At 36.2% G+C, this 12087-nt stretch overlaps 1 protein-coding gene across 6 annotated transcripts in view; it reads left to right on the top strand.

Moving 5' to 3' along the window:
- The window catches only part of ZC3H13 (zinc finger CCCH-type containing 13), a 105326-nt gene that overhangs the window by 76543 nt on the left and 16696 nt on the right, over positions 1-12087 (top strand). For all 6 annotated transcript variants that reach the window (XM_036249682.1, XM_036249681.1, XM_036249679.1 and 3 more), the window contains 4 exons: positions 3486-4047; positions 7122-7225; positions 7576-8775; positions 9393-9911. In XM_036249682.1, the coding sequence (XP_036105575.1) occupies positions 3486-4047; positions 7122-7225; positions 7576-8775; positions 9393-9911 (2385 nt within the window). The remainder of the gene's footprint in view (positions 1-3485; positions 4048-7121; positions 7226-7575; positions 8776-9392; positions 9912-12087) is intronic.

Genomic DNA, 12087 nt, shown 5'->3' with positions numbered 1-12087 from the left:
GAAGTGAGTTCCAGAGCTGGAATTCAAACTTAGATCTCTGTCTGAAAGACCTGTTCTTTTTCTATTCTACTTTACTATGACTATTTCAACAAATATAATTTATATGACTGAGCTAGAAATATATATTTTTAGGTTAATGATATTCTACAAATGTTTACTGAGTCCCCATGCACCTTGCTAGGTTCTTAGAGTACAATAGCCCTTGTGCTTGTAGAATTTAATAGAAGTGAAGGTAACACTCCCTCCCCCCAGTGAAACATTGATTCATTGCTATCAAGGAAACAAACAAGGGACTCAAAGAGAAATAAAGGGTAGGAAACAGATCTTTTTTTATCTAGAGTGTTTATGAAAATTTTTGAGGAAATAATTATGCAGAGGCATAAATATAAAAGAAGTTAGCATTGAGCAGATTGAGGATAAAATTCTGTTCAGAGGAAAGAGTATATGTCAATTTCCTGAGATGGCAAAGCTTAATATGTCCTACAGCATGGTTCTCAACCTGTGGGTCATGACCCCTTCGGGGGTCGAACAACCCTTTCCCAGGGGTCGCCTAAGACATAACAGTAGCTAAATTACAGTTATGAAGTAGTAACGAAAATAATTTTATGGTTGGGGGTCACCACAACATGAGGAACTGTATTAAAGGGACGCAGCATTAGGAAGGTTGAGAACTACTATCCTAGAGTTTGAAAGAAGACCAGAGTGACTAGAGTATGGTGACAGTAGGGAGATTAAGGGAGGTTGACGTTAGAGATGTGCGCAGGCACCTTGTTCTGTGCTCAGTGATTTAAATCTTCCCTTTGGTTCTTTACAGGATAATCAGGGTACAAAAATACAATCGAAGTGTGACAAATGCAACTAGTTTATAAAGTTCTATGAGAAGACAAAGGAGCAAACAGAATTCTGAGGAAACCTAAGAAAGCTTTCTAAATAGGGGACATCGGAATTAGGGTCTGAAGGATAGTAAGAGTTTGCCAAAAGGAACGATGGAAGAAACACTTTTCAGGGAGAGAGTACACCATGTGCAGAGAGAAAGACTAAAGGAAACATGTTTTGAAGTAATAAAGAAGTATGAGGTTGGGTAGAGGTATGCTATATTTGGTGGAAAAGGAAATGAAGCTAGGAAAAAGGATTGATAAGAGTTGATAGGCTAGGTTGTCAGGCCTATAAGGCAGGCTAAAAATTTTGAATTTGATTGCCTTTTCACTACTTATAAAATAACTGCTTTTAAGCAGCTGGAAGAATAGAGTTTTCATCAAGAAAGTACAAGAGTCTGGGGAAAGACTGAAGACCAAGGATACCAACCAATTAGACTGTTGATGACATAGACATCTAAGAAGAGCTTATCAAAGTCTGAGTTAATAATACTAACTCTAGGAATGGAGAGAGGAAATAGAATAAATATATTGAGAGTGAAATTGATGGTACTTGAGTATGATGGGGTTCAGAGATTTCCAGATCTCATGAATGGGTATGTTAGTCGTTAAGATAAAGAGATACATGGCAAGAAGCACATCTTCAAAGAACATATTTTGGGGAAAAGATATAGAAGAGAGTTTTAGACATTAAAGTAGTCTTATATTTTTTCCATTTTCTTTGAAGTAAGGAACATTGTCCTTTTGATTGGGAAAATAAACTTGGTATATGTCAAAATAGAGTGAGTAAAATAGTATATTTCCTTATTATGTAAGTTGCAGTATTAAATTTGTTTCAACATTTTGTAATCATAGTGACAGTGTGACCCCCCAAACCAGGAATTCAGATAATCTTAGCATTCCAGGAATCAAAACTATGGTACAATAAAACCATTTTAAATTTAAGCGGGTTTCCATAAAAGTGAAAAAGGGTTTAAGACAGCTGACTGTCCTAATGTGTTTATCATCTCTATGACTTTGGCAAACAAACTTCTGAACCATAATTTCTGTGTTTTTAAGAAGAAAAGGAGGAAGGGGGCAGGGCGAGGTTTTGTTTTGTTTTAGCGTTGAAAATTTATGAACTTTTGTATCAGTCTACAATTTCTAATGAGTAAATAGGGATAATTCTTGTCTTTCATCTGTGGTAAGAAAGGAAATTCAAATTACTATATTGAACCCTTCCCTAGAAATATCCTAAAATTATTCTGGTTAATAAGTTGATGTTAGATATGCCGCTTACAAATCTGTTGACCATATTATAGTATGACCTTTATAATTAACTGATAAATATTATTATATAATATGAAAGTAGAAGCATCGCAATAACATAGATCCTACTACAATGAACTACTTTCAAAAATGGCTATTTTGCCCTGGCTGGTTTAGCTTAGCAGTTAGAGCATCAACCTGCAGACTGAAGGGTTGTTGGTTCGATTCAGGTCAAGAGCATGTACCCGGGTTGCAGGTTTAATCCTTGGCCCCAATCAGGGTCGTGTGGGAGGCAAGTAATCAATGTCTTTCTCTCTCTTCCTCCCTTTCTCTCTCTCTCTCTCTTCCCTTCCTCTCTTCCTTCCACTCTCTAAAAATCAATGGAAAAATGTCTTATTCTTGGGTGAGGATTAATAAAAAATAAATTTAAAAATGGCTAGCTTCATGGAAAAGTGCCATGCCATTTTATTATACATTTTTTTATCCTAGACTAATGTCCCACTCAACTGGGCATGTGGGCATCATGCATTAATTTTCTCTGTGTTTATATGGTTTGTGTTTTAACACACACACACACACACACACACACATATATGTACACATACATATATATAATGTGATGAGGTTATCAGTTCATATTTTAAGAAAATAGCTCTTCATCTGAGTAATCAGTTATATGATTAAATAAAACTTTTAATTTATTAGTAGTTATCAATTGTAAATATATCACTAATATGAAACACTTTTTACAGTTGATTATTTCACGATTGCTAAGCGTCAGTACCCTTAATATTTTAGATTATGATAAAGTGATATTGCAGCGACAAATATTTGTTTTGTTCCACTATATTTTCCTCACTTAATAGCTGCACTTTTATGTGTATATATTTTTGCCTGAAGTTAGAGGTGTGACTTACGAGGGAAATTTTTTTTTTCCTTCAGCTCCTTTGTTCTACACCTCCTGCTGCCCCTATCCTTTGCCACCAGTGTTCTCAGGTCCTGCTGGGGGGACAGAGAAGATCAGAGGTGAAGGGTAGAGATGGCAGAAAGTGGGGTTGGAGCAGTGGGCTGGAGGTAGGGTAGGGAGCATGCAGAGAACGATCAAAGGTGGATCAGTGGGAGGTGGGTGGGGGATTGATGGGGAGCAGAAAACATGTTAGTTAGAGGGAAAATAAAAGTTACCTTTAAGAAAAAATATTTTTAAACATCTAGGGATGATTAAATTAAAAGTAAAGATGGTACCTGCTTTATATTTATTGCCACTGTGACCCTATACACAGATAAAATTTAAGATTTGCCATACTGTCTAACCAATAAGTTATCTGTCAATTAATCACTGACAAAACTTGGTTTTCATTGTAGATCAAAGACCAAGCTCACCAATTCGACATCAGGGAAGGAATGACGAGCTTGAGCGTGATGAAAGAAGAGAGGAACGAAGAGTAGACAGAGTGGATGATAGAAGAGATGAAAGGGCTAGAGAAAGAGATCGGGAACGAGAACGAGACAGAGAACGGGAGAGAGAGCGGGAACGTGAGCGGGACCGAGAAAGAGAAAAGGAAAGGGAACTAGAAAGAGAGCGGGCTAGGGAACGGGAGAGGGAAAGAGAAAGAGAAAAAGAGAGAGACCGTGAAAGAGAAAGAGATCGTGACCATGATCGAGAGAGAGAAAGAGAGAGGGAGCGAGATAGGGAAAAAGAACGGGAGCGAGAGAGAGAAGAAAGGGAGAGGGAGAGAGAGCGAGAACGGGAGAGGGAGAGAGAGAGAGAGCGGGAACGAGAAAGAGCAAGAGAAAGGGATAAAGAACGGGAGCGTCAAAGGGATTGGGAAGACAAAGACAAAGGACGAGAGGACCGCAGAGAAAAGCGAGAAGATGTCCGAGAAGACAGGAATCTAAGAGATGGACATGATGAGAGAAAATCAAAGTAAGAGTAATTATGAATCAGTTTTTTAAGTCATATTTCAGTAAAGAATATAAAAAGTGTAATGCTTTTTAGTGTGCTCTTAATGTCTTGTTATTTTTTTCCTCTGCACAAATTTCTGTATTTCAATTTTATTACATAATTTGGTGTTTAAATGTGTTTTAATTATCTGGAAAAATTAATAGTCTTTTTATTTTTCTACTTCTGTATTCAGGGGATATACATAATTATCCTTATTTAAATTACATTTTTAATGACACATTGGCTTATTCACCTGCTATAGACTTGTTTTTAACAGGAAATTTAAAAAAAAAGTGATAAAATCATCAAACTTGTATCCCATCACATCCATTTTATATGGAGTTGACTATTTACCAAGAGATATTGCCTATGCTCTTCCTAATAATTCTTCATGAGTGTTGCATACTAAAAATCTGAAGTTCGCTACCCCCAGGCTACTAAAACATTCACAATGTCTTAGAACTGAAGGAATTTCTGTAACCACTGCATGGCTACAAGAAGGTGAGATATAGGGAGGTATCCAGTCTTGGGCTATAGAGTATAGAGTTAATTAGGGACAAAATGTGTTCTTATTAATTTCATAAATATACCTGAGGGCATCCCCTTCCCGTTTAACCAAAAAGAATTTATTTGCTCAAGTGTCTGGGGAGTCTAGGGTTACCTCTCATTTTTGTTCTGGTATATCTACATTCTCAAACAAAGCATCAGGAATGGTGTACTTCCATTCTTCCACTGTTTTCTTCTGTGCTGGTTCCAATCTTAGAAAGGTTTTCTCCCAGTGATGGTTAAGACAGCACCATGGTTATGCCTGTCAGCTTAGCAGCCCTCTATGTTGAGTCCTTCATTAGTGGAGGCGTCAACAAGGGAGTCAAGGCCATCACTGTGGCCATAAGAACTGTGGACCCTGATTGGTTGTTTTTGAGGTATTACAGGCACAAAACCAAACTTGTTGGAATTAATTGCTTTGTAAAAAAATACTAACTTGGAAAATAGTATGGTTACATTTGCTAAAATAAACTGTGGAAAATTTTATATATATACAATTTCTTTGGTCCTACCTCTAGCACATTTGCCTCATGATAAAAGATAGACTCCCTGCTTTAGGCCTTTTGCATCATGACTATTATCGATTATGGTTATGGACAAACAACATAGCACTGAAGTGAAGGCCTCTTCCATTTGGTCCTTCCTTCACTTCAATCTGCAGCCAAGATTTTCTGTAGTTCACCCTCATTTTTAAAAGAAATTTTACATTAACATAAAATTCATATACTACCTTTAACACATGTAGGCACACAATACCTATTATTTTTCTTATGTCTTCTGACCTCTCTAGCTCTCTTCTAATATTAAAATTCTGAAATCTATTTTTATCTAATATGGAGTCTTGTACTTTGATTAAAATTTTTCCATGCTTCTGTTCTTGGCTTACAATAGCAAAAATTTCTTATTTTGTTGTGGCTAGACAATCCAAGCATTAGTAAGGACCTCAGTAACTACTTACGTGAGATTAATATCTTGATGTCTTCATCAGTTGTATTGTCATCTCAGTAGTTGACATTATCCAGCACTTTTTAAACCATGGTTATGTAGAAGGTGTGCAGAACTGCCATAGTATTTATTTTACTTTAATTTTGTTTCTGTAGATACTGCTTTGAAATTAAAGTTTCTTTTTTGTATATTTTAAATTTTTACTTTATTCTGGTTTATCAATTATCTCTTGCTGTGAATCAAACTACCCCAGAAGTTAGTGTAAAACAATTTTTTTGTTCATGATTCTATGGATTAGCAATTTTGGCTATTGGCTGGGCTAAACAGAGCATTTCTGCTGGTCTCACTTGGGATCAGTCATCTTTCTACCGTCAGTGTGGCAGTTCATTTGGGTCTGAATGACCTCAAACGGCCTCACTCACATGCCTGGCCAACTCTACTTTCACATATGATGGTAGGTACATACCAAGCAGGCAAAAGCAGAAGCTGTAAGGCCTCTTGAGTCGTAACTCTCCAAACTTACACGGTGTCACTTTCATGACTTTCTCTTGTCATAGTAAGTCACTGGGCCAACCTAGGTTCAAAGAATGGGAAGTATACTGCCTGAAGATAGGAGGCGCTTCAGATAATGAATTGCCCAAGCTTGGCTTTGAGGATTGTCATACTGCATCTGATGCCTCCTTCTTCTCCACCTGATTGCTCATTTATAAAAATGAGCTGTCAAGGAAATAACTGCTGTAATATGTCTCAGCTTTTGAACATAGTATTTATTAACAAAAAAATGTTAATAAAAATTAATTGGTCAAAATTTAATGAATATATAGGAGAATACCAGAATAACTTAAGTACCCAGAGATATAAATCACTGCTCATTTAAAGTTCAATGAAAGGACAAGAAGTTTAATGAACATATGAATGCTTTTATTAATTTGTCACCAAACAAGTGTTTTAGTTCTAAGAAGAGAAAAGGACCTAATTTTTACACATGTCTGGCATTGGGCTTATGACATAACTAATTTATTCCTCATTATAATTTTATGGTATGGACCCTTGTTTTTTCCCCTCTTTTTCAGATGAGAAAGCTAAAATTCAGTGACTTCAAGGAACATAACTAAGGTTGCATAATAACTAACATGGCTATAAGTTGAACTCATCTTTTGACTCTAAAGCCAGTATTTTTTTCATTTGGTTTCCCAACATGAGGCATAAAAATGTAAAATTAATGAGTTAAATTTTAGTAGAGGGTTCATGAATATATTGATTCCTCTTCTATATGTTTCTACCTTACGGTATTTATATATAGTGATTTTCAGGAGAGTAATTCCACATGTATAATGAAGAAAGGAAAATATGTTGCTGTGTATTTTAAGTTCACAATTCTAAGTCTTAACAAATGAAGGTCTTCATTTTATTAAAGATGCTAAATACCCTTTGTATGATATAGACAATATTGCTGTCCTACAATTATATATTCTAATATAGTGAGGAATTAGTAGTTAAAAAACAGTAAATAAATCTTTTCATCTCCTAGAATGTTATAAATTACATTCCTCTGTCCAATTTAGGAAGCGCTATAGAAATGAGGGGAGTCCTAGCCCTCGTCAGTCACCTAAGCGCCGGCGAGAACATTCTCCTGACAGTGACAACTACAACAGTGGAGATGATAAAAGTAAGCAGAATCTGTTTTCTGTGTCTCTAGATTCATCTTAATTTGTAACCATGAGACCATTCTTTGACATTAGTAGGAAGTGATGAATTCAGATTTAATCTTTTTCTTACTCTGCTTCCTCTGAATGTCTTCTGTGTGAGTAAAGTATGTGTTAGAAATACAGTCATTTCATCATAATGTTACTGTCATTTTCTACCATTTGCAGAAAAGCCATATTTTTTATTTTTAGTAAAATTGCAGTTTTTCATGTTTTAAAATGAAAATAAAAGATTTTTTTTATTATTATTTACATGTAACATGAAAGTTTGTTAATGTGGTGAAAGTGTGATTACTTTTTTCTTTTTGTGTAGATGAAAGATACAGACTCTTGAGCCAGGTTGTACGACCTCAAGAATCTCATTCTCTCAGTCCATCACACTTTCCAGAAGACAGGCAGGGTAGATGGAAAGAGGAAGATCGTAAACCAGAACGAAAAGAGAGTTCAAGGCGCTATGAAGAGCAAGAGCTCAAAGAGAAAGTTTCTTCTGTAGATAAGCAGAGAGAACAGACAGAAATCACGGAAAGTTCAAGAATTCGAGCACAAGACATGATAGGACACCACCCATCTGAAGACCGTGATATATCTGATGGAACTCATGATGAAAACAAGAAAAAAACAAAAATTCAAAAGAAACCTATTAGGAAAAAGAAAGAGGATGATGTTGGAATAGAGAGGGGTAACACAGAGACAACATCTGATGATGGTCAAGTATTTTCACCAAAAAAAGGACAGAAGAAGAAAAGTGTTGAAAAAAAATATAAGAGATCCAGAGGTGATTCTGATATTTCTGATGAAGAAGGAGCCCAGCCGAGTAAGAAGAAAAGAGGTCCCCGGACTCCCCCAATAACAACCAAAGAGGACTTGGTTGAAATGTCCAATGATAAGGATTTGAGTGTAGAAGATCCTCAGAGAAAAGAAGATACAGCGTTTAGTGACTGGTCTGATGAGGATGTGCCTGACCGTGCAGAGGCGACCGAAACAGAGCGTGCTGCTTCAGCTGCTGCTCCTAGAAGGACTCCTTCTCCATCTTCCCTTCCCCCGCCTCCTCCTCCTGTGGCAGCAGCTCCTACCATGACTGCTTCTGCTGCTCTTGCCACTGCTGCTGCTGCTGTCAGCACCTTCAGCCCATGTGCCACCACTACTTCCACTTCTGTCAACCCCACCAATACCAGTGAAGACTCTCATAGAAAATGCCATAAAACACGAGCGGAAAAAGTAGAGGCACCTCATGTTACTATAGAAGATGCATCACATCGCAAGCCAGTGGATCAAAAGAGGAGTAGCAGCCTTGGGAGCAATCGGAGTAATCGTAGTCATACATCTGGTCGTCTGCGTTCCCCATCCAATGATTCTGCCCATCGAAGTGGAGATGACCAAAGTGGTCGAAAGAGAGTACTACATAGTGGCTCCAGAGATAGAGAAAAAACAAAAAGCTTGGAAGTCTCAGGAGAGAGAAAATCAAGAATTGATCAGTTAAAGCGTGGGGAACCCAGTCGAAGTACTTCTTCAGGTAATAAAATTGAATTATAATCTAGCTGGTGTTTCCTAGTTAGCGTATTTTATATAAATTATAATTTGAAAGTAAATGGTAAATTGGTTATTTTATATGCTGCCCTAAATTTTAGGGAGCTTAAAATAGAAGTTTAACCATTATCCCTCCAAAATGTTACCTGTTACCACATTAATACCAACATTATAATAAAAGGTACACTGAGTGTTTTCAGTCTGCTTAATAGCAAGATTTTAGTAGTATATCTTAGTGAAAGGATTTATGTATTCAACTCCCTTTTCATGCCTAAAATTTTAACCTATCTGTTCTTCCAACAGCTAATGCATTCTCTTTTGACCACAGAAAATAAAATAATGAAGTGATCGGTTCTAATGATGCTTAGCCTTTAAGTACTTATTTCTTTGAAGATATTTTGTGGTTATAGTGGAAATAGATGAAGAAACATGTGTTTTACATATTTTAATTAGCACTTTGAGAGATCAGTTTTTCCTTAAATGAGTTCTTTGGATAGTGGCAATAAATATAGAAAAAGATAAAGCATAAGCTTTAAAGGACCCTAAAATGAAGCATTTTATATCTATTTTATCACATTAACTCTTTGTATATATTTATTTTAGATCGCCAGGATTCAAGAAGCCATAGTTCAAGAAGAAGTTCTCCTGAGTCGGATCGACAAGTTCATTCAAGATCTGGGTCATTTGATAGCAGAGATAGGCTTCAAGAACGTGATAGGTATGAGCATGATAGAGAGCGGGAAAGAGAAAGGAGAGATACAAGGCAGAGAGATTGGGATCGAGATGCTGAGAAAGATTGGTCACGGAACAGGGACCGAGATAGATTACGGGAACGAGAGAGAGAACGAGACAAAAGGAGAGACTTGGACAGGGAAAGAGAGAGACTAATTTCTGATTCCATGGAAAGGGACAGGGACAGAGATAGAGACAGAACTTTTGAAAGTTCTCTAATGGAGTCTGTAAAACGCAGTGAAGCAAAACTGGAGAATGAACATGAAAGAGATCTGGAAATCACTTCCCGAGATTCTGTATCTTTAGATAAAGAAAGAATGGATAAAGATCTAGTATCTATACAGGGATTTGAAGATATAAATAAAGCTGGAAGAACTGAGAGTGTGGAAGGTGAGTCATAACTTTTTTCCTGTTATACTGCTCCATTCCTTTTCAGATTTCATAGGAAATGAATGTTTTCTTTTAAAAGGTAATCTGCTGATGTATATTGACTCCATAGCTTTTTAGGGAAAATCTGTTCTATAAGGCAAAGTCACATCATATTGTAAAAATATGTTCCCCTCATGTTACTATTAAGGCAGACTTGGTTCAGATAATCCTAAATGAAATAAAAGATTACTTAGATGCAGTGTCTGTTAATGTTAAAAAATAGGAAAAAATTATAAAAATTGAAGTGACTTTTTGGTTCAGAGAGGGATTCAAAAAACTATTAGTGGTTCCTGTTTTCTAGGGCAGTTTTTGAGAACAAATATATGAAACACTAACACTACCTTAAACTGCATTTAATGACAGATTGACTATAGAATACTATGTGCACTCCCCATTCCTAGAATAAGGAACCCTGAGAAGTCCACATCACCCCTTTAGCTTTCTCAGAGCCAGCCTTGCTGTGTGGAATATCATTCTCTATCCTTCATCCCCAGTCTACTGTAAAGACTGACTCATTACTTTATGTTCTCTGAATGGGCTATATTCTTTAGCTTTCTTTGCACCTGCTTTTCTCATGGACTCATAGACCTTTGCCCTTTTATCATCTCTGTTTTACTCAAACTGCAAGTCTTAGTTTATAGATTAATTTCTTCTACGAAGCCTTCTCTGCTGAAGTCTCTTAAGCTTTAAAATTGATATGACACTTTGTTTATATATCTTTTATGGCATTCCTCTACTTTATTACAATTATTTTATAATTATTTGGATTTCTCTCCACTATACTGTATTCCTTTGTAAAGGACTGTAGCTTTTTTTTTTTTTTTGTCCATCGATACTATAGCAAGGACAAAGTAAGTGACAGAAAAATGGAAATGTATTTTGCGTATACATACATGCCCTACATTTTATTTTATTTCATTTAGTGAATTATAGCCTAGATAACAATATATGGCTCTCCTGAGAATTCTGGAAATTCTTCCTCCATGTCATTGTCCACTCCTGATACCAGTGCCTACACCATTGTTCTGACATAACCTGTCTACTTCAAGTACCCAAAAAGCTTCTGGGATACTTAGTATAGACGCAGTAATATTTTATTGGCCATATTGTAGCATTGGGCCCAGAGTAAAATTCACGTTCTTTTAAAATTAAACATCCTGCTCGGCCATTGTGGCTTAGTGGTTGAGCATCAACCCATGCACTAAGTGGTCCTGGTTCTATTCCCAGTCAAAGCACATGCCCAATTGTGGGCTAAATCTCCAGTGGGGGGCATGCAGGAGGCAGCCAATCCATGTTTTTTTCTCTTTCATCAGTGTTTCTATCTCTCCTCTCCCTTCCTCTCTCTCTCTAAAAAGCAATGAAAAAAAATTTTTTTGTTTAATAATAATTAAACATCCTTACATCTTTTGGTTATCTGATTAAATATTCCAATATGCCATCTGTTAACATTTTTTCTACTTGACTTGACAAAAACACTCGACCTCAGTGTTCTTCAATTACATTTCCTCTCAATTATGAGTTCAAATAGCATCAGTTGTGAGCCATAGTACTAATGGAGGTGTATAATTGAGTATAATTGAACTAATGATGATAATAGTTCTCTTGTAACCCTTTTTTTAAACTATATCATTCATTGGTTGTGGTCATTGACAACATAGCATAGAAATTTATAGGTGAATTACTTACTATAAGATGAAACATTTTATTCACTTAAGGAGAAAAATGAGTTGGATAAGCGTGAAAAGTTAAATATCTTATCATTTGCACTTATGTCTAGATGTATATTTATATAATGAAGTTATTAAAATTGTTTACCTTCAACAATTCAAATAAATGTTATTATAAGTTTGCAAGTTTTTTAAAAATTAATGAATTTTATCTTATTAATTGGTGAGGATATGGGGAGATTATTACAGAATTTAATAGAATAGAAAATCATTAGAATAATTAGAAACATCTCGGACTTCCGGTCAAGATGGCGGCGTAGGTAAACGCAGTATCACGTCCTCCCACAACCACATCAAAGTTACAACTAAACTACAGATCAACCATCATTCAAAACCGCCTGAAATCAAGCTGAATGGAAGTCCTACAATTACAGAATTAAAGCAGTAGCCACATCCAGACTGGTAGGAGT

Source organism: Molossus molossus, unplaced genomic scaffold, assembly GCF_014108415.1.
Source record: "Molossus molossus isolate mMolMol1 unplaced genomic scaffold, mMolMol1.p scaffold_m16_p_9, whole genome shotgun sequence".
In the NCBI taxonomy this organism is placed as follows: domain Eukaryota; kingdom Metazoa; phylum Chordata; class Mammalia; order Chiroptera; family Molossidae; genus Molossus; species Molossus molossus.
This window is presented reverse-complemented; position numbering and strand designations above follow the sequence as displayed.